The sequence below is a fragment of the Rissa tridactyla genome, chromosome 4 (genome assembly GCF_028500815.1).
Source record: "Rissa tridactyla isolate bRisTri1 chromosome 4, bRisTri1.patW.cur.20221130, whole genome shotgun sequence".
Lineage (NCBI taxonomy): Eukaryota > Metazoa > Chordata > Aves > Charadriiformes > Laridae > Rissa > Rissa tridactyla.
In genome coordinates this window covers 6,604,180-6,625,391 of record NC_071469.1, presented here as the reverse complement: position 1 = coordinate 6,625,391, position 21,212 = coordinate 6,604,180, and the positions used below count along the sequence as shown (strand labels likewise).

Genomic DNA, 21,212 nt, shown 5'->3' with positions numbered 1-21,212 from the left:
ACTAGCTGCTCTGAAGTCAAGTAGTTTAACTGGAATTACTTAACTGATTTAATTACACTGCTTTAATGCTAACAGTCAGACAGCAGGGCTTTTTGGGGTTTGCGTTTTTCGACGTCGTATCAAATCCAGGTTGCAAACAAGTCACACACAAAAAGCTGTAACCACACCGGTAAATATTTAAATACATACGTGCTTGTTCATCTTCTCTCTCTGCTCTCTAGTCCTTCAATCCACAGTATTAAAGCCCCCCATATGTCTGACACGGGGCTTCTGGGCAGGTCTCAACATTCCGCAGCTCACCTTTAACTCACAGACTCACAAAATGAGAACTGTCCGGTCGCATCTCACTGAGATCATGGAAGATCTAGGCTTGGCTTCTTTCTTAATAACAGCAGATCCAACACACACCCAGAGCGTGGTGGTGAATGGAGTTAAATCCAGTTGGTCATGAGTGGTGTTCCCCAGGGCTCAGTATTTGGGCCAGTTCTCTTTAATATCTTTATCAATGACCTGGAAGAGGGGATTGAGTGCACCTCCACTAAGTTCGCAGATGACAACAAGTTGGTTGGGAGTGTTGCTCTGCTTGAGGGTAGGATGGCTTTGCAGAGGGATCTGGACAGGCTGGATCGATGGGCCAAGGCCAATGGTACGAGGTTCAACAAAGCCAATTGCCAGGTCCTGCACTTGTGTCACAACAACCCCAAGCAACGTTACAAGCTTGGGGAAGAGTGGCTGGAGAGCTGCCTGGCAGAAAGGGACCTGGGGGTGTTGGTCAACAGCTGGCTGAATATGAGCCAGCAGTGTGCCCAGGTGGCCAAGCAAGCCAACAGCATCCTGGCCTGTATCAGGAACAGCGAGGTGAGTAGGACTAGGGAAGTGATCGTCCCCCTGTACTGGACAATGGTGAGGCCCCACCTTGAATACTGTGTTCAGTTTTGGGCCCCTCACCACAAAAAAGACATTTTGGTGCTGGAGTGTGTCCAGAGAAGGGCAGGTGAGGGGTCTGGAGCACAAGTCCGATGAGGGGCGGCTGAGGGAGCTGGGGTTGTTCAGCCTGGAAAAATGGAGGCTGAGGGGAGACCTTCTCGTTCTCTGCAGCTACCAGAGAGGAGGGCGTAGAGAGGTGGGTGTCGGTCTCTTCTCCCAAGGAACAGGCGATAGGACAAGAGGAAACAGCCTCAAGTTGCGCCAGGGGAGGTTTAGACTGGATATGTGGAAAAATTTTCACACTGAAAGGGTTATTAAGCATTGGAACAGGCTGCCCAGGGAAGTGGTTGAGGCACCAGGGAAGTGGGTGAGGCACCATCCCTGGAGGTATTTCAAAGACAGGCAGACATAGTGCTTAGAGATATTGTTTAGTGGTGGGTTTTGTCAGAGTTGGGTTGATGGTTGGACTAGATGATCTGAAAGGTCCCTTCCAGTCTAGGCAATTCTACGATTATCTGATTCCATATATATATCTTTTCAAAGGGGTGCTCTAATCCTGGAATTTCTGGTATTTTAGGGTCATGGAAGGAAAAGTCTAGAAATTTAAATCCCCTCTATAAAAATTTTTCCACTTTGCACAAAATGCATGAACATTCAGGACACGCATTCCTAAAACAGTACCCACAAAAATCTGTGCAGGATTAATTTTTCATCTTTTTTTTTTTTTTTGTATTATTCAACCGTACTTTATATTTCAATACCTATTAGATTTTTTCTTTTTTATTTTAGTTGAAACTAAGCGTTAATACGTTTGGACAAGAAAGCAAATTTGACAGTCAGCAGATTTCACATTAATACTTGTCTTGGAAAAGAAAGGATGTAAAAATGTAATTTACCCAATCCGATGATATCAAATAGAATATTGGTCTGTCAGTCACAGGCAGGCAATCTAAGTAATGCATCTGCCCTGCACATTTAATAACTTTTATGCTCAGAACTATCTTAGAGATCTGGCTCTAGGTCACAGAAGGTGTACTTCTGAAACCTTCTTAAAGCTACAGCTGACTACGCATACTATTTAAAAGGGGTATGTTTTTATCTGCAAAATATATTTCAATATTTCTGAATGCAGCTGGATTTTCAGAGGGGAAATCTTTTAACGAACTTAATGCTCAACAGCTGCGTGACTGGGAATCCATAATTATTTCTCAAAAATCCAAATTCCTCATACGTGTCATTCCAGTCCTAGTGTGACCAGCAGAAGTAGGGAGGTGATTGTCCCCCTGTACTCAGCACTGGTGAGGCCACACCTTGGTTTATTTTACAATTTTAAAGAACGCACAGTAACCATGCGATAAGTGCTACCCAACTGACAGTCTTCTACATAGTACTTGCTCTGTGCAGAGGATGTAAGTCATCGTAAGCAACGCGGTGCAAATAAGACTACTATGAACCGGACACACATGCGTCTCTTTCAAATGTAAATAAGTTGTGGCTTTACCCAAATGATAAAAACAAGAGTTGGCAACGCTCAATGAGAATCCGCATCAATTGAGAGAAAAATATTTACGTGTTTTCCACCTAAACAAGCCTTTTGGTGAAATGCAATGGCATAATACTGCTTTTAATTTAGCGGTGTATATTTTAGCAATCAAACTGGATCTGCTTTTGTTTGTTCCAAAAATACAAAGTTTAAGAAATCTTATTTTTTATCTGTTTGCAGCCATAGAAAGAGTCACCCTCTGACTCAGAAAAGGATGCAATTAACTATAACCGTATGAGTCATTTCACGGAGACAGTTCTTGTGTTGTTGGTGAAATGATGCTTAAAGGAGCAGCATGAAGCTTGGAAAAAAAAAAAAAAAAATCAAAAAATCAGATTCTGTAGAGTGTACCAAGGAGGCATAGCGTATCGGTAGGGGGACTTTGCAGTAGTAATCCACGAAGAACACTAAATCGCTGCATCTTTACACCTGTCTCAGCAGACTGATTCTTTGCAATGTCATTTTATTTACATTTCTGCTAAAAATAATGTGCTCTTCACAATTAAATTCCATGCCACATTTTATCTTCTTGTGAAATTAAAATAAGGTGGCATCAGGTATCTTAGGTGAATGAGGATGGGGATTCGCAAGACAGCACTGTAGGAAGGAACTGTTGGTAGATAGCAGGTTACACCTTTTACCCAAAACTAATCAGCATCCATTGAACATTTTTTGGCAAATGAAGGAGGAGATCTTCAATCTCAGGTCCCGGATCTCCACTTCTTTTCTCCTAGGACTTAAACTTCATCACCATAAAATCTACGGTTTAAAGCTGAGCGTCTGGCTTTGGCCAAACCAAATACACTAAAGCTCATGGTTGTAACACCACACAAATGCACAGCAAGAAAAGATTTTTTTAAAAGAACAAATTATGCTATTGAGAATTCGGGGAGGAAAAAAAAAAATGAAGTCCATTAAATTTAACCTGCCTACAGCCTCTATGCAGCAGAGAAAATGAGAAATTTACAGCATAGCAAGCGTTTGATTGAATACAGACAATACTTGGGAATTACCTCAGGAGCTTAATCGGGTTCATCTGGCCTCTGTGACTGCTGAAGCGACGGAGCAGAGCACAAGCAGGGAGGCTGACCGACTGTCCCATCTCCTCCTACTTCTTCATTTAGGCCAAGCGGAAGCCACAGCTAGCTACCAAACAAGGCGTCATCACATGCCTCCCGGGAATTTTGGTTTACACGGCCCTTTTACTACCTACTATCTTTCGCTGTCCACATACACCAACTTAAACGGAAAGCAGTTTCTTATTAGAAATCGACAAATTGGAAATTAAGAAAAGATAACCCTACCATCTGCATTCACCCCAACAATAAAACACCCTTGCTTTTGTCACAATTTTTTCTACCGTCTTGCTTGTTACGACGTACGGCTTTTAAAACAGAAATAAACAGCCAAGGAGAACGCTTATCCAAAGAGAAGGAAGTTGCTAATGGCTATTCTATTTCTTACGAAGAAGCTTCAATTTTTGGCTTCTTATTGTATCCGGGGACTTTACTACATAGGAAAAACTCCCCAAATCCCTTCTCATGCCTCCCAGTGGCACAGCACCCAAAGCCACGCAGCTGAAGCCTGCCTTGCCCACTGTTATGCAGCACATCTCCCACTGAAACGTTATTTTACTGGGCAAGTAGACCTCCGTCCTGGTAACCTGCCTCTCAGTACGGGCCCTGGCATAAAATCCTTCACGTTTAAAGGTACTTGTTCTTGCAGAACACCAGCCAGCCATCGTCAAAATTAAGGACAGCAGGCAGGTACCACTTTAAGAAAGGCTAAAGGGATGCACTTCCATAGATTGGTACTTGAGGCAATTGCCAAGTCTAATTTTGAGAATGTGGATTTTCTAGCTCAGTGCTGTCCTGAAGTACTTTACATTTAAGATCAAATTATCTCCTTCAGTAAATGAGCTAAACTCCACTGAAATCAAGTGAAAAATAATCGTACATAAGTTCTGAAAAATCTGACACAAACAGAATAATTTAAGAATAAACAGAATAACGGAAAGATTTGAAGTTCTGGTACAAGAAATAAGATACAAGAAATAAGATCAGCAAAGCAATACTTGAAAGAGAACAGTTTCCTGAGCCACTACAGTTTTCAGTGAACCAACTGCTGGCATTTTGGTACCATCAAGCTATCTTCTAACATCACATTATGTTCTTCTACGCACATAAATATGTATGGAATCTATATGTAAAGAATGTTTTTGATTTAAACGTACGCACAAATACATACACACACATACGTGCACAAACACACGCACACGACCAGGAAGTGGACAGCTGACATACAGGGCAAAATTTATAGTCTGAAATAGAACAAATATTTTACACTTGAATTAAAGTAATCACAGTACATTAAAGCACAGCTTGTGGATAAACCATACCAATCTGACATTTTTACAATTTCTCTTTTTTAAGCCATGCAGACCTTTCCTGAGTTCATTTCTCTAGTTGATAAAACAAAAGACTATTCAGAGTTCCTTATTCACAAAAGAAAATTAAGACACCTTCCAGAACACTTTAAGCAGCATCTACTTGACAAAACCCTTATAATATAAAAACATTTCCACATCTATTAAACAATGCGTGTTTTAAATCGTTTATAAAAAAGAGATCATTTAAAAAAGGAAAAATTCAAGCATTATCAGTTGTTGTGTCAAACATTTTCAGTTGTAAAAATTGTGAAATCGAATTCTTCAAGAACAGAAGATTCATTATATGGGAAAGCTTTTGTCAGCAAATATGACGAATGGGCAAAATTATTGGGACAGATACGGCAAAGGCACTTCAAAGCTGTCTAATGACAACTGTATTTTTAAATTATAGCATGGCTATAAAACCGGCTTTCTTAAGATCAATACAGTACCTAAACGACAACTAAATAAAATCAATGCAACTCACTCGCGTTATTATGCCTAAAATTAGTGACAAGTCGATTGATCTGTTTAATATTTCCTTCTCCAATAACATCTGCACCAAACATGGCTGAACAGCGTCCAAAGGGGGAGAAAAGACCCCAGAACTAAGTGGTTTAAACTGTTTCTGGATAACAGAAAACTGTCAATTTTGGCCCAGAATAGCACAATTTCTACATTTAAGACTCAGTATGAGGTTGACTGAACTATTTCCTACCACTAGAGTAATATATAGTGAATTGCTGCAGTGATTTTATAGGAAGAGGCCAGTCAAATTTGAGAGTGTTTTGTTCCCGTGGCACTAGACAATCAATTTTTTGACATTTTTAAGGCAGGCAATTCCCTAGCAAGGCTGAGACATTCATTAGGAAAAGTGATACCCAGTTATTTGAGATGAACAAACTTTGAACACCCCTCCTAAGCCTGCTGAATTTGTTTTGCAGGGGCAACGATGTCTGCATTTGAAAATATTCCAGGGTTTCAGGATGAAATATATGCAAAGCAGATGAGAACCAATTCTTTTTGCTGGCGAGAAGAAACTGTTCCATGTGATTCTACTTCTTTTAGAACAACAAGGTGCAGTCACATTCCAGCCAAACAGCTTGTAGAGACACCTTAACCCAGGTAGTACACGATCGACAACTTCGGGATTTTATGTGCAGCTTTTTTCTAGAATAACTCTAACATGAATTTCAATTAAGTATTCTACTATTGTTATCTTTTTATCCTCTTTGAATATACACACATATGTGGAATTATCATTCCAAATATTGTATCTAGTTTGATCAATTTATGACTAGAGGACAATGAGTCTCAGGAGAAAAATATAATCTTTATAAAGCTATCAACCCTCTGTTGATAAAAAACGTCATATAAAGTTGACATTTTCCAGCTACACCTCATCTTCATTAAAATTAAAAAGTACAAAACAGCAGTCCAGTTTATTTTAAACCTCTGAATAGCAAAAAATAATTTTAAAAATCACTTTCTGCTGGCACTGCACTTAGCAAATAACCATCTGTATTTAAAAGTATGATCCTAAAGAAAACGCAAACACTCCAAGCCTTCTCCCCTGAAATCAACGGAAGTGTTGTATGATCATAATATGATCAATTTGGGGTTCACCAGCCTTTTTTCCTCTAAATTCTTATTGACTTTCATGGAAATCCAGTTAGAACCACGAGTGCCATTTTCCTGCCAACTAATCTAGCAGTCTGAGCTTTACAGCCTCGGGAGAGCTCTCAGCCCAGGACAGGAGCGTTCCAGGTGCAACATGACTTTATCAAGCAACTTTTAAAATTAATAAGCCAAGTGCATTTTTATGTCACATATACCTTTATAAATTCTTAAGTACTGTGTGCTGTTGTCAGAGGCAAAGCATACTCTGATACTGAATTTGGATGACTCAGAGCTCCTCAAGGATGATCCTTTTTTTTTTTTTTTTTTACTTTAAGTGACCAACATCAGTAATTTATAGCATTATTTGTAATGATGAAATCAACAGCTAGCCTTCTCTTTCTTTACAAAACATGGTTAATGTGATTATTCAATGCTCTTTTATTACTTCATCTAAGGATGAAAATCAATAGTGTCTATTCAAGATTTTGAATTTTCCACTTACATTCTTTTCTTTCAACCACACATACCATTGTTACTTCCTTTTAAGTGGTCTTTGCACCAGATAATTTTAACACCTTGGTACTAAAAGCAAACTTTTCCACTTGTCTGCATAACATGAATAAATTAGATCAGCACTTTTCTTTTGCTGTTTGGCAAAATTTACACGAGCTTCGTGGAAAGTTTTACATTAATTATAAAATTTCATCCGTGCTTAAAGTCCTCCGGAGCTTGGCTCTGAGCCACCTTGCCCTAGAGTTCTGTAACGTTGGAAAACACCGACTTGGACAACACTAAGATTCACAACGCTCTCTGTACAAGTTCAAAGATCAAAGATTTTAATTAGGTTTCACGCTGCCCCCGTTGCCTGGTGAAGCCGTGCTTGAGAGTTGTGCGTGCAAGGGAGAGAATACAGCTCTTTTAAACTTTGCTATTCCAGATAATCTCTTACGCTTCATGTTTTGCTGCCTTTTTGAAATAAGATGTAGAGAAGGAACCACTAGGACTTTCTATTCTTAACCCTTAGTTTCAAACATAGTGATCATACTTGCATAAACATAAAATGAAATAGATTATCAGAGAACCCTTATCCCAAAGGCCTATACAATCTGATCTTTGAAATACTTACAGAATTTTATCTTAGACACTACCAACATTCTGTAGCATCGGTATCCAGGAGCACTAATTACCAATGGCAATTTCCTATGCAAGGAAATGGCGGCACAGATTGGAAATTACTCTTTTCTCCATGGATGATAATTTGCTACGAATGACAATTCAACAAGACTAAGATTCAGGGATAAAGAGCCTGTTACACAAATTTGAGACTGGATGACTAAGAAAAATAAAGAATTCGGATACATTTTTGGATTTTCAAATTAATGAAGAAGAATGTCAGAAATAAAAATTCAATAAAGCGTCCTGGGAAAACTGAGTTAAGACATCAGAATGATAGGGAAGACCAGTGCCATGATTTTAACTTTGCTGTTAATTGAAGAGACAACAGACAAAGAATATTGGGCAAAATCCAAGCAGAGTTTTCCAAACATTGTGGCTAAGTACAGGATGAAAAGAAGGCCCCTAACAGGTATACATTTAGTTTTCAATCTTCTCATTTGTTAAGGATACATTTTACCGAAACATTCTTATTTGAGCATCTCCTTCACTTTCTAGTAGTTCATGGCTGTGAATCTGATTGTTTAAACCCTGGATCTGGACATAAAGAATGAAGGAAAAATTCAAAAATATGGCAGTCCCTAGAAGAGCAGGATCCAGACGTAGCAGATCCACTCTATTCCCTTAATTGATGCTGTAATTGTAAAAAAGCGTCCTGCGCTCCTGGGTCTACAAGATCAGGAAAACAAAACTTTTAAAAACAAAAGCTTGTTCTAACATTCAGTGCAGTTGCGACTGCATCACTATAAATATACCTCACTGACAATCTTGATGCCATAGGATTTCTTCTCTGTATGATCTCATATACTGTCCCCTAACGAGCCACTTTCAGCTGTTTAAACTGCATTTCCACCTATTAATTATCATACTCAATAGAGCAATTTTAAGCAAATTATTTTTTAAAATAGGACTTCTTTTTTTTTTTTTCTTACTTCAAAAGAGGGACTAATCAACAAGAAACCATACTGAATTCAAAGCCCTTCAGCAGGATAAGGTACCTGAAACTGCTTCCGTGCTCTCCCTGCTCGTTCACCTTTCCCTGGGCAGTGTCCCTCTCCCTGACACTTGGGGCTGTTTTATTGTGAATTGTAAAACCAATGCAGTACCCAAACAGGGAACAGGACCTCACTCAATTTTCTTCTCAGGGGGACATGCTTTTATACTTAGGAAACCAAAAAAAAAAATAATGTTTTATCTGCAGAATATGAAGAGTGAAAAGGACGATGTCCTCCTTTATAGAGCAGTACCAGCTTACAGTCTCAAAGCCTTTAAATTTAATTTCTGCTTCACTGAGGGAGGTTTGTTGTTGGGTTGGTTTTTTTTGCCTCACCACAATTCAATGCAACTCGACCGAATTCACCCTGCAGGGCATGAAATTCCCAATAGATCAGGTAAGACTTTAAACTGCTGTGACTTTACCTTTTATTAGTGCAGCTAAGCACAAAGAGATTGGAGAAAATTCTGTTTTAGGGTGATTTACTCACCACTAAAGCTACAACCACAATTTAAACATGAACAGAGCAAAAGTATTGTTTACAAGGTAGCTATTTGAAACTACGCTTCTTAGCAAAAACCCCACATATTACTGAGAGCTACAGCCAAATTCATTTTCCACTCCTGGTTTACTTTGTATTGCCTGTACTACTATACGTCTTTTATGTAATTCGTGTTTTTCAAAGTTCTGCCACAGCCTAAACAGCAGAGAAATATATTCCTTGATATAAACCACTGGATCAACTTTATAAATTGTGGTAAATAGAACCTGTAAAGATATTAACATGCCTTAATGCAGCTATACACAGAGATATTGTAAAACACTTTGCCCAAAGATAATATGACAGGCTAGACAGTCATTTCTTGTCTAATCAAAAGCAATCCAATGGTTTAAATAAGAGCAAACCTTTTTTTTATACATACTTCTAAGTCTAATTTGAGGCAACTATAGCATGCAGGCGACAAAGCTGAATAAGATTTCACTACCTTTCAGTAGACAATATACAGCTTTTATTGACTTTTAGGCAAAAATCCTGACTCATTTATAACAGGGAAATTGCATATAAGTGCACATCAGCCAGGACATCTACCTTTAACTGAAGATAGCTATTATAGGCGTACCAGTAGGAAATGAATGAAAAACTAATAAAACGCACAACAGACATCAATGCAGACATTGACTTCAGAAATTAATCCATCATGTATATGTGTATTTAGAGTTGCACCCAAAATGATCCATTCCGAATGCCAAATAACCATTGTTAAGACCCATGATTTTTCTGATGACTTTCATAAACAAGGGTTAACACAGCATCCTGCTTTACTTTCATTTTAGAACAGTTTTGGCATCATTTTCCACAAATGATATGTGACGGACGTGACAGAAGCGAGCTGCTCACTCTGTAACAGGCCATCTCTAAAAGTGAAATTTTCCAAAGTATTTTATACATGTTCTAGTCTAGTTTGCATTTTTGCCAGGTTTCCTAGCTCCACCAGTGCTTCTGAATTTCCAGACCTCTTGGTTTCTTTGTCAACAGTAGAAACTTCTCAAACTAAGAGCTTATCTGTTTACATGTCAGTCCTTTATTAGACTACATTAACGCAATCCACACGATGTTACAGCTGCAAGTCTGACAGATTTTTTTCTGATGTGGCAGGAAGCACTTAGAGACCGCTAAAAAAAAAGACAGGCTTTTTAGACACATAATCCCTACGTGCTGTATCTGGCCCGTGTTCCCCCTCCACACCAGGGACTATTTATGTTGTTAACCATTTTTTTCCAAAGCCTTGAATAGCCTGAAAATTGCCTTTCTGTGCAATGTCCTCCCCTCATACACTACACCACAGCTGCTGCTTTCAGTCGGAAGGCTGTTGTTGTCTATTCCCACCTCTGAATCGCAAAGTTGAACGGCAGTAGGGCATGCGCGGAAAGAACAGAACTAAGTAGGGAATTATTTTTACAGCCATGGAAGAGCCTGAGGTTGCAAAATTCACAATTTTGATGATGTAAACGGAGGGTGAATACGATATTTGAAAGGACAAAAGTATCTATGAAAGGAATTCCATTTTTATTATCTGTCTTTATATATCGGCATGCAGATAGCAGTTTTCTAGAATACATATAAAATGCTATCAACCGTTGATATATATAGCATATCCCACCTTACAAACAAGATTTTTAAAAGCCTGCTGTACATTCAGTGACTGGAGGCAGGAGCTAGATAACACAATGCTTCCTCAAAATCGTACCACTTAAATTCAGTCAAATCTTTGTCAAAATATCACGTCCTTATTGAAACCCTCAAAGACAATCACTGCAATTCTAGAAAACCCGATATTAGCGGACTTACTTTTAGGGAACCGGCAAATGTAGCACAGAGGTTTAAAAGCCAAAAAGCCATTAGGTAGGTGTAGCTATTGATTCCTCTTCCACACACCAGCTGATGCAGAGAAGGACTAAACAATGCCCTCATGTCAAATTTCTCTTAAGGCAAGTTTAATTGACCAAGCCAAGGACAGAATGCTGGAACTTCTGATTTCCTGGGCGCACTAGGATCACATTGCTTCTCGAATCGCAAGTACTATTCTGTGGTTTTCCCTAAAACACGTGAAAAATAAACAGTGCCCACAATCTTTTCTTACAGCTCTTGGAACACCTTGGAAAAATAGAAATATTTCAGGTAATTTGATTAAATTAGAAACTAACAAATACTGGAAAAGTCTGCTTTTACCCTACGTGTATATGTTTGGCCAAGGTAGCAAGAATGGCAGACACATCGCCTGAATGCAAGCACTGCCAGTACTTGTGCAGCAAAATTTTCCTGCTTTTTTTTTTTTTTTTTTTTTTTTTTTAAGCTACACATCGTTGCTGCTCTTAAATATATGCGTGCAAAACCCTCGGATCTTGGGCAGGGGGGCAGACGTTTGTCTCTGGGTGGTTGGGGAGGAAACAGGCCTTTATCACTTCTCATGCAATTTTAAAAAACTAGAAGATCAAATCGTTATTGCATTTTTCCTACACCTCATTTCCTTTGTGCTGCATATGATGTGAAGTCTCTTTCCCTTAGTCACGTCTTTGTTATTATACTCCTCCTGCAAGATTTAATCCTTTTATTCCCACATCAATTTCAAAACATTTGTAGAAAGTACTGGAAGGTTCTCTAGTTCCACTTAGAACATCTAGACATTAATTCACTATTTCCCTAGAGAAGAGCATGGCCTTTTTCTTCTTCTCTTCAGTGAAACCTTTTTTTACCCCTTTTTAATTTTATGACTTAAAAGAGGTGAGTAATACAAATCAAACTGATGTTTTTGAATAACTCCAGTTAAATGATAGTTAAATCCTGTGTAATTTGGACATATGGAGGATGAAGGAGAAGCAGGTGACCTGGAGTAGAAAGCACATCACCAAAGGCTTCAGGAAACTGAAAAGTTGTTTTATTTGCCTAGTGTGTTCTCCTTCTCATCTAAACCATTATCTCTAATTTAACCTCTAAGGTTAATTACCATTATTCAATATGCTCATTCTTTTTTGCTTCTGAGAAGCCCCAATCACAGACGCCCCAAATAACATCTGTACAGGACTCCAGAAACTGTCCACTCAGTGACTTAGAAAACTCTCGTCCATCTTCTCTGCTGTTTTGTAGTCAAAGCACTTCCCTAAAAACTCAGTCAAAATCACAACCAGTTGCGGCAGGAGAGTGGAAATACATAAGAAAAGTACTCCTCAAACATTTATGATCTTATAAAGTTCAGCTGCTCGGTTTACATATGCAGTTTTCCCCTGTGCGTTTATCTGTTCTCCCAGGATTTGCTAAGGTAATAAACAGAAATCATAAACTTTTTCATTCTTCTTGTAGCGTGGAGACCCCAACCAGACTGAAGCTTCATTTTAACACCAGACGTCTGCAACATGAAAAAGACCTGACTGAAGGAAGCTACGGAGCGAGTGGCTGCAGCCAGCCCTGCAGCCCCCAAGAAGAAATGTTATTCTGGTTTGTTCTCAAGGTTTTTCCTTGGGCTGAGTTCAGAAGAACTAACGGGAGACTGTTTGCAATGGTGAGGGGCCGCAACAGCTACTACTGTGGCAAGACAGCAAAACACACATAAATCCAGCAAGCAGATAATCAATCTCATGAAAGACTACCATGTATAAACAAAGCAAATAGTAACACGTTCTGAAAGGAACAGTCAAATGCCCCAAACACGTACAAATTACCTAGAAGCTGTTAAAAAGTGCTTTATTAGAAGCTCCCAAACCTTGACCGACTCTATAAAGCTAAAAAAGCTACACAGGGAGCAACCCAGAATGTACAAAAACTTGCTCAAGGGAGAACAACAGGAAAGGACATTAAAAAAAAAAGAAATAACTAAAGTTAAAAATAAACTGAAGTGAAGTAAGAAGGACTTTGACAGTGTACGAAGTTGTGGAGCTATGCAATATCAAAAAAGGATTTAGAGAAATTAATGGGCTGCAGGTTCATAAACATTCTCTCCAGGGAATACGCGGGGATACGTCTTCTGACATCCCAAACCCAGTGACTGCAGGCGCTGTGGGAAGTGAGGCAGGCTCACGGGCTCTGCTCTAATAGCGTTTGCTACCGACATTGTCACAGGTGAGACACTGAGACTGATGGACCATTGAGCATTTCTTCTTGTCATTCCAAAGACGGGAGGAGTCACACTACTGTGCCACAACCAGGCTTCCACCCACCTCATCACGGTGGCTCCTAGGGCTTGCCACTGGCCCGAATTTAGTTGTGACGTACCTTCACTGATCTCAGGTACCCCAGAATTCCACCTAACTTCCTTTTTTTTTTTTTTTTTTTTCATGAACTGGTACATCTGTGGGTATCCAAGTCAACATTTTTGTGTTTCGAGTTGAAGGAATGATGAGCATTCTTAATTGCCCATTCATTTTGGGTATTGATGGGGACGCTTAGTCGCTCCGCAGACCGACACACAATTGGAAACATAAAATTTTGGGAATGCAAATTAGGTGTTTCTTTGAAAGGCCCTGTGACAGGCCTAAAAGCCTTGCAATATTGGTACATCCAGTTTACCCAGTCAGCTCTTACAACTTCAGACAGGAGGGTATCAGGAAATAAAAAGTTGCTGAATCACTCCCTCTTTAAATTGAGAGACAAATATTTTTCGTGCCAAAAAGAAAGATTCCTTTCAAAGCAGATTTTCTAAAATGTGCTATAAATACACTAAATGTTACAGAATTCTACTGACCTACCTAAGAAAATCATTAGCAGTCAGACGGTTTGAATGTTGACTAATGAAGTATTTATTTGTGTGCAATAAGAGACGGGATTTTTTACAGCTGATCAATAGGATCAGACTGATATGATTTATTAGAATTAACAGGCTCAATTGCAAAGCATCCAATAATCACAGGTGGGAAAAGAAAGCAAGGCGGTTGTCACTGTAGAAGATGACAACTGAGAACGTGGCTTAAATAACGTGAGCAACCGAAATAGACAATATTTCCTTTGCAACTTAAAAAGTAACATGCACGTTTTTCAGATTGACCATATAGATACACTCTTATAGACCAAAGACATCAGAGATCGCTGTTAAAATAAGTGCTTTAAAGAGATCAAGTTTTCACGCACATCGAAATCAGAATAATTTAGAAGAGCGAAACACAAGAATTGAAGAAAACAGATAAAGACAAGAAGCCTGGATGGTAAAAGAGCAAGAGATCATCCGAATAAAATATTTTCAAGGCAAAGTTCTTTGCAAAATGAAGTGATGGAAAAGCAAACTGTATCCTGATTGAAACAAACTGTTTGGGGAGAAAAAGAGAAGTAGGGAAAAAATATGATGCTGCTGAAATGTTTTAAGTTTCTATTCCAAGATCAAATTTCAAAATAATTCAAGTTTAATACTAACAAAAATAAATTAAAATTTAAAAACCGCAACCATGTTTTATTTGGGATTTTGGGATCAATTTGGGATTAATATTCATGACATATAAAGCTTAAGAAAACATTTTAGGAATGTAATATTTTTTTTATCATTTTATTAAGAATCTCAATTTTGGGATTGTATTTTCTTCCTCCTCCTCTTGCCTTTTATTTTTAAAGCAGGTAATAACACCGTGGAGGAAGTTTCACCGCATATAAATAATCTATAGAACTGAATTAAGTATTCTTTTCTGAAAAAGCACAACTCATAAGTACAGCAAAAGTTACAGAGGTGTACTATACACCAGTAGCAAGGAGTCAACAGTTGCATTCAATAAACTATAAATTTCTAAATGCACACCATCATTTTTGTTTGCTTTTGTGTTTAGAGTATTTCACTGGAGCTTTATCTTTCTACTACAACGTGCGTTTTAAATATGAAGCCAAACCATACTCTCTTTCAGTGTAAACTCTGAAGGGAGGTGACTATCAAAAGTTCCTCTTACCTCGTTTTGGAGGTCCCGGATCATTTTGCTCTTCCTTTCCATTTCAGTCTTCAAAAAGTTAATCTACAAGTTCAAAGACACGTTTAGCGTGAGCTGTTGAAATGTACCTAAACATCAGTTTAACCATTAATTCTTTTTTTACTCTACTGACAGCTTTCAATAAAAAACCCCATAAATTTCTGCTTAGGCCACAGTTAGGTAGTTGCTAAGTCTACAAATGTTTAACGTGATACTTACTAGAAAACTTATAATCAAGAGAAGAAAATTGTTGTGCATAAATAGGCTTACTTTACTTTTGCACCAGTAGACACAGCGTTTATTTTTCACAATGAAGTCACACGTGATTTTCAGAGAGCTAAGGATTTTTACAATATTAACTGATTTTACAATCTAAACAATTTTTAACCCTCAAAGAACACAACACCCATCACAGCAAGTTTGTAACACACTTATTTGATTTGAATGCTACAGTACTGGTCCTAATGAGATAGGACCTCTTCTGATCAGATTCACCTGTGGACCAAAGTGGATTATATGTGAAAGCATTCAAATCTGGTCTTCAGTTCCTATTTAATTCAATGACTTGCTTGGAAAGTAGGTACTTCGATCTTCATTTTAAGACTGAATTTAATCAAACACACTTTAAAAAATATTTTTTGCAAATTGGTCTAAGTTTCTTTCACGATTGAGCTTTCCTCCTGCCTTGTGGAACATAATGGGAGAAAGGACGTAATTGTACCAACTAGGGTTAAAAGAACACATTTCTTTCACTTTGAAGGAGGATGCTCTCGGATACCTAAATTAGCAAAATCCTCATCCCTATACACACCCCATGCTGCGTTCTCTCCCCATTGATACCAAAGCCTACCTACGTTTCATGGGAAGCGACAGTTCACCTGACATTGCAGCAGCCTTGTTAAGAAAAACAAAACCTCTGTAAGAAAACAGATTTGGATTACAGAGACATTGACCTAGAGATTAATGGTTTGGATGTCAGGCAGATAAAAAACGACAGCGAATCTGCATGATATGACAGCTGTACTTAGAATCGTGTCCCCACTCAAGTAGACAGATGTCAGTAATTTAAAAACCATCAACCGGACTTGCCATCACTCTCATCTGTATCAAAAGAGAAGTCAGAGAACACTACCATCGCTTAAGAGAGAAAAGAAGGTAGGGGGGCCATGACACTAGTGCCAACTGACATGTGTTAAGTGTTACTTTTGCAAACTCTCCCAAAATTTTGTTGTTGGAAATACTAGCTACACATCCAGCTACCACTGAAGGTGAGGTTTTAATAGAAGACCAATATGTTCAGCACTTGCCTAGCAATCACGTCCACAAATACTGCCATTTAGTCCGTGCACTTTGTAAAATAAACATGAAGATGTCGCACAACAAAAATTAAAGGTCACAATCAAAACATGAGATCAGGATTAAGGGGGGGGGGGAGGAATAATAAAATAACTATTCACATGGTGGGTCTTTTTTCAGCTGTTCAAAAGATTTGTCAGCTACTACTAAATACTGACAAAAATAATATAATGACCTCCACTAAAGAGTGCTCCCTTCCTCAGCCGTAACTCTCAAGAGAATATTAATATTCCTTCAAAGCACTTCACTTCTAAATCTGAGGATGTATGAAATAGTTAAAGAGATATGATACAAAAATTATTGTCAGTGTACTCTCTATACATAGCCTGTACATATCAGCATGGATCTTCTAGCGCAGAGATATTTCAGACACCACAGTACTGTTAATTTAACCAGCAGCCTCTGTTAGTTAAACCAGTAATTTTTGCTAATTACTACTCACATACACACGCATCTGATATCACTGATACGGACATGTTAAATAGTGCAAACTTATTGTTTTAGCTTATCTGAATAATTAAAAAAAATTAAGTCCCTTTCTTTTCTAAAAATAATACCAGTGTTAATTAAAAAGTCATTCATTTGCGCTTTCATATTATAACAGCATTTTTAAAGCGCTTCTACTAAATCTCTACCAGCTGAAGAGCCACTTAGTCATAACATATAGTTATAGAGAGCTACATGGGAGGGATTTATATGACTTGGCTACTGGAGCCAACATAGAGATAACCATTTAAGTACATCTATGTCTATAATTTCATACTTTAAGACAGATCAGTCTGTATGAGACAATGTGCATGAATGCTTTTAGACAGTCCCAATGACAAGGCATAATCCCATTTTCCAGAAGAGATGTAAAAATTCTACTTTCGGTCACGAAATCACGATAGTATAATAAACAAGAATGGACATTTATACCCAGCTCTAAATTAAAAGGCACGAAACTGAAAAATTGAAACTAAGAAACTTTCTACATCTCTTCTTCCTTTCTACCCACTCTTTGTTCTCATGTGACATTCACCTCATTCCAAATGTTGCTGCCTTTAATTACTGTTTAGCTGCAATTATGAAAATAGATGATTGAAATATATTGGTGTTCTAAGGCTGAACTTTGCAATATTAAGCAAGGACACTGCTTCTGTCTCCTGGAGACAAACTTCCAAGGTACTCAGAGCTTTGTGTGTTTCAGAGCTCATTACGTTTATTAAAGGCAACAGCTTCCATCCAGTGGCCTTTACTCACAGCAGTTTGTGACCTTGAAATGTTCAAATTAAATTTTCCCCCATCGAAATACAGGATGCTTTAGCAGATGGCAGTGACCTAATTCTAAGAGTCAGACAATAGTTAGTTATTCACTACAGACGAAGGACGGAAGAATACCAATAGAGCATCGTTATCACAGTCAGAGCTCAGCTGTATGCTTATTTGCTTACCTCCAGACTTCCCGTATCTCGCTCAGGACTAAGACATGAGCATTTAAAATGGCACTGGAATACATTCATTAGCATCTAACTGCTTTGGCAATATCTGGAAACCCTAACGGACTCAACATTAATTTTCAGGGTCTAATTTTCAAGTTACAGTGCAGGAACTGACTCCAAAATCCAGGGAGACCAGGTTAGCCTATCACCTAAATCGTAGGAAATATTCTTTCCTTAGGGAAAAAGTGCTCTACAAAGTGATAAATACTTCTAAAAGCAAAGCTAAATATATTTTTACGTACTAGGATTTCCTAGATGAATGTAACTTTTAAGCTGTAAGTTATATTTCAATTAATAAACCAGACATTTGTCAAAGGCACATTTAGGACTTTAGGACCTGTCATAAGGGCTGTTACTAAACAAAATAAATATTTTGGAAGTGAAATGAACACCTGATCTTTTTATTAAAAATATTGCAGGAGTTTTGTGATGGGTCTTAAGATTCTTGTTTGGTGGTGGATCTCTCTGAATTAAATTCCCCATATTCTGTTAGTTTTTTATGACTAAGAAAAAGCCTACTGATTTCAAAATAACCATATTGTTTATTGTTTATTTTTACGAGTCATGCATAATGCGTTTCTTAATTCTCATTTTTCGTAGTGAACACTGAGCAACTGGGAAAAAAAGAATTTACACAGACGTATTTTCTCCTTTATTTTGACAGACGGTGCTATAATTGTATTGTCAAACAATTCCGCCACCATCTCTTTTTAAAAATCGTTAGCATGGTATAAAATACCAACGGGAACAAAATGTAAAATGCAGACTAAGGTTAGTCCACTTAGCCAAACTACCTTTGAGTATTTCCCTGTTCCCTTCTTTACTTTCTCCCTCATCCAGAGCTATCCAGCTCTTTTTATACTTCAATTGCAGTTAATGGGAAACAACTTTGCAAACCTCAAGGTCACTTCCTAAAAAATAACCATTTCTTACGATACAAGCACTTAGCACGAAGCACAGTCAAATGAAGAGCCCTTCTCCAAAAAGCTCCAAGAGCCTGTTAACCTAATGCAGAGATACAGAATCACTACTTACCCTATTTACTGAAATTCACTGGGAAAAAAAAAAAAACCAAACCACAACACTTTCAAGTTACATGTGTTATTTGCTCTCTGCCTCTTTCTTAAAAAAAGTGAAAATTAGTCCACGGTCCCTAAACCTGTTTCTGGAAGAAGTGGTTCCACTTCACATTTAGAGATATAGCTTGACATTATTAATACATTTTTTTTTTAACTGCATAACAACCTATTATAAATTGCTTAGGTATTCGATATTAAATGCAGACCAAAACGCTCTGGCAACCTTCAATTGTTCAAGAGGACCACAGGTTATTTGGAATGATGCCTTACCCATTTTATATACATGTTGTATAACTAAACCCACTAGGGTGCTTCCGACTAACAAGCTTTATCAGTTTAATAAATGCTTTTTGATATACAAAAAAATCCATAGTTCTAGTGTGAAATGGTCTGTAGAGAAGCTCCCTCACAACCGAAGGCTTTCTGCAAGACTGTATTTGACCTTGAACTTTGCAACGTACCCTAAAATTTAAACCATCTTTATCGTAACTAGTATTCCTCTGCACATTCTACTATCCCAGATAGAGCAGCTGAAACAAGAGGGATATAATTTATCCAAGGTCTGCCACATATTTTCTAGAAAAGACCTGTCCCAAGGTGGACTGCCCCTGTTCTTCGTACTTTAGTGCTACAGATGGAGAAGACGAAGGACCCAGAAAGGGAGCGCTCACTCCTGCTAAGGGTCCCCAGGTCAGTCCTCACTGTTATTAGTACGGCAAAGACCAGGAGTGTCTTTACACCTCCTTTTTGTTTCCTTAAACGCAAGTTGCTGCTTCTACCCTCAGAAAGTTGTTACTACCTAAAGGGTACCTTAAAGGGCCAAAAAGAAAATGGATAAGCACGCACAATAACGTTGATAATATTGTTTCTGCTGAACTGTTTGTGCAACTGGTGGTGAAGAGTCTTGCCATACCTTGCAGAAGACTTGGATGCAAAGTGTAATGCATTGCTGCCGCAACTCCTTTGTCCTTTTGGTTTGGCCAGAGTCCTTGGATTCTTTCCAGGTTATTTTTCATGTAATTTGACTGAATTCTTGTAGATTCTTACTTGCACTTTTGCATTTACCTAATAAAGAACACCTTCAGGCAGGTGTTCCCTGCGGAATATATGCAGCCAGTGAGCACACAGGAAGCACTGTACTATGGCTCCTTGGCAAGCGCAGAAAAGAAAGATGTATTTCCAACCCCCCTCCAGGCTTTTATTCATGGGGCTTTGAGAAACGTAATTCTATTCTTATTTACTCTGATGATAATCAAGATTTACTTTACCAAATCCTGTAGAATAAAATGTGCTTAAATTGTATTAGAAACAAGACTCGCAATTCATTAAATTAGAATTAAATTCAAGCTCCCATCCTCTAGCTAGGCTTGCCTCAAAGTACCTGGACCTTCTTTCATAGCACTCATATTGCTTTCAGAAAAAGATGAAACACACGGAGAAACCAGGTGTAAAGCAACCCTGTGTGACAGTAATAATATTTATTTCCATTTCTATTGCACTGTTTGAATATTCATTCAATCTCACTGTATTGGTGAGCTTCATTATGTACCTCGTACCCCAAGGCATAAAGAAATAAATGTCACAAACCAAGGGCACAGTTCTACTTTCCTTGAAACAAGTAGCAAATTTAATATTCTATTATTGGCAAGTTTTAGAATTTCGCTCAAGAATTGAGTTTCTCTAAGCAGCTGACAACACTCCCAGCCAAGTTCTGTAATAAACTCAGAGGGTTTTTTCCTGGTTTCCGCACTAGGTAATATTTTTGCTTACAGCTAACGGTACATTTTGTTTGACTTGTCTAGAACAAATCTCGTGCTCTTTCCCAGTGCTAGCGTGTGGACTGAATTTACACAAGGCACTGCTGCTCAGGTTTAAAAAAGCACTATATCACAAAGAACAACGGAGCCAGTAATCCGTTCACGACACCTGAGATGTATTTAACCCACAGCTGAATTACTCTTGAATATCAAAATCTAATACAGAGATTAAATAACAAAATATGTTTTCCACCTTCAATTTGTAGGACTAGAATTCCTTGCGCTGAAAAAGCTAGCGGCAACGTGCCCATGCACCTGAAAAAAAGGAACTTTTGACCATCTTCTGAGTACTTAGCAGAACTCAGCATTTTCTTATTTCACGACCATATATCTCACCATCTTAAAACAAGCGCAGA

The 21,212-nt window shown here is 38.2% G+C and overlaps 1 protein-coding gene across 1 annotated transcript in view; it reads right to left on the bottom strand.

Annotated features, from left to right (window-relative positions):
- The window catches only part of LUZP2 (leucine zipper protein 2), a 211,625-nt gene that overhangs the window by 88,044 nt on the left and 102,369 nt on the right, over positions 1-21,212 (bottom strand). The window contains exon 5 of the mRNA XM_054201466.1: positions 15,106-15,168. Within this exon, the coding sequence (XP_054057441.1) occupies positions 15,106-15,168 (63 nt within the window). The remainder of the gene's footprint in view (positions 1-15,105; positions 15,169-21,212) is intronic.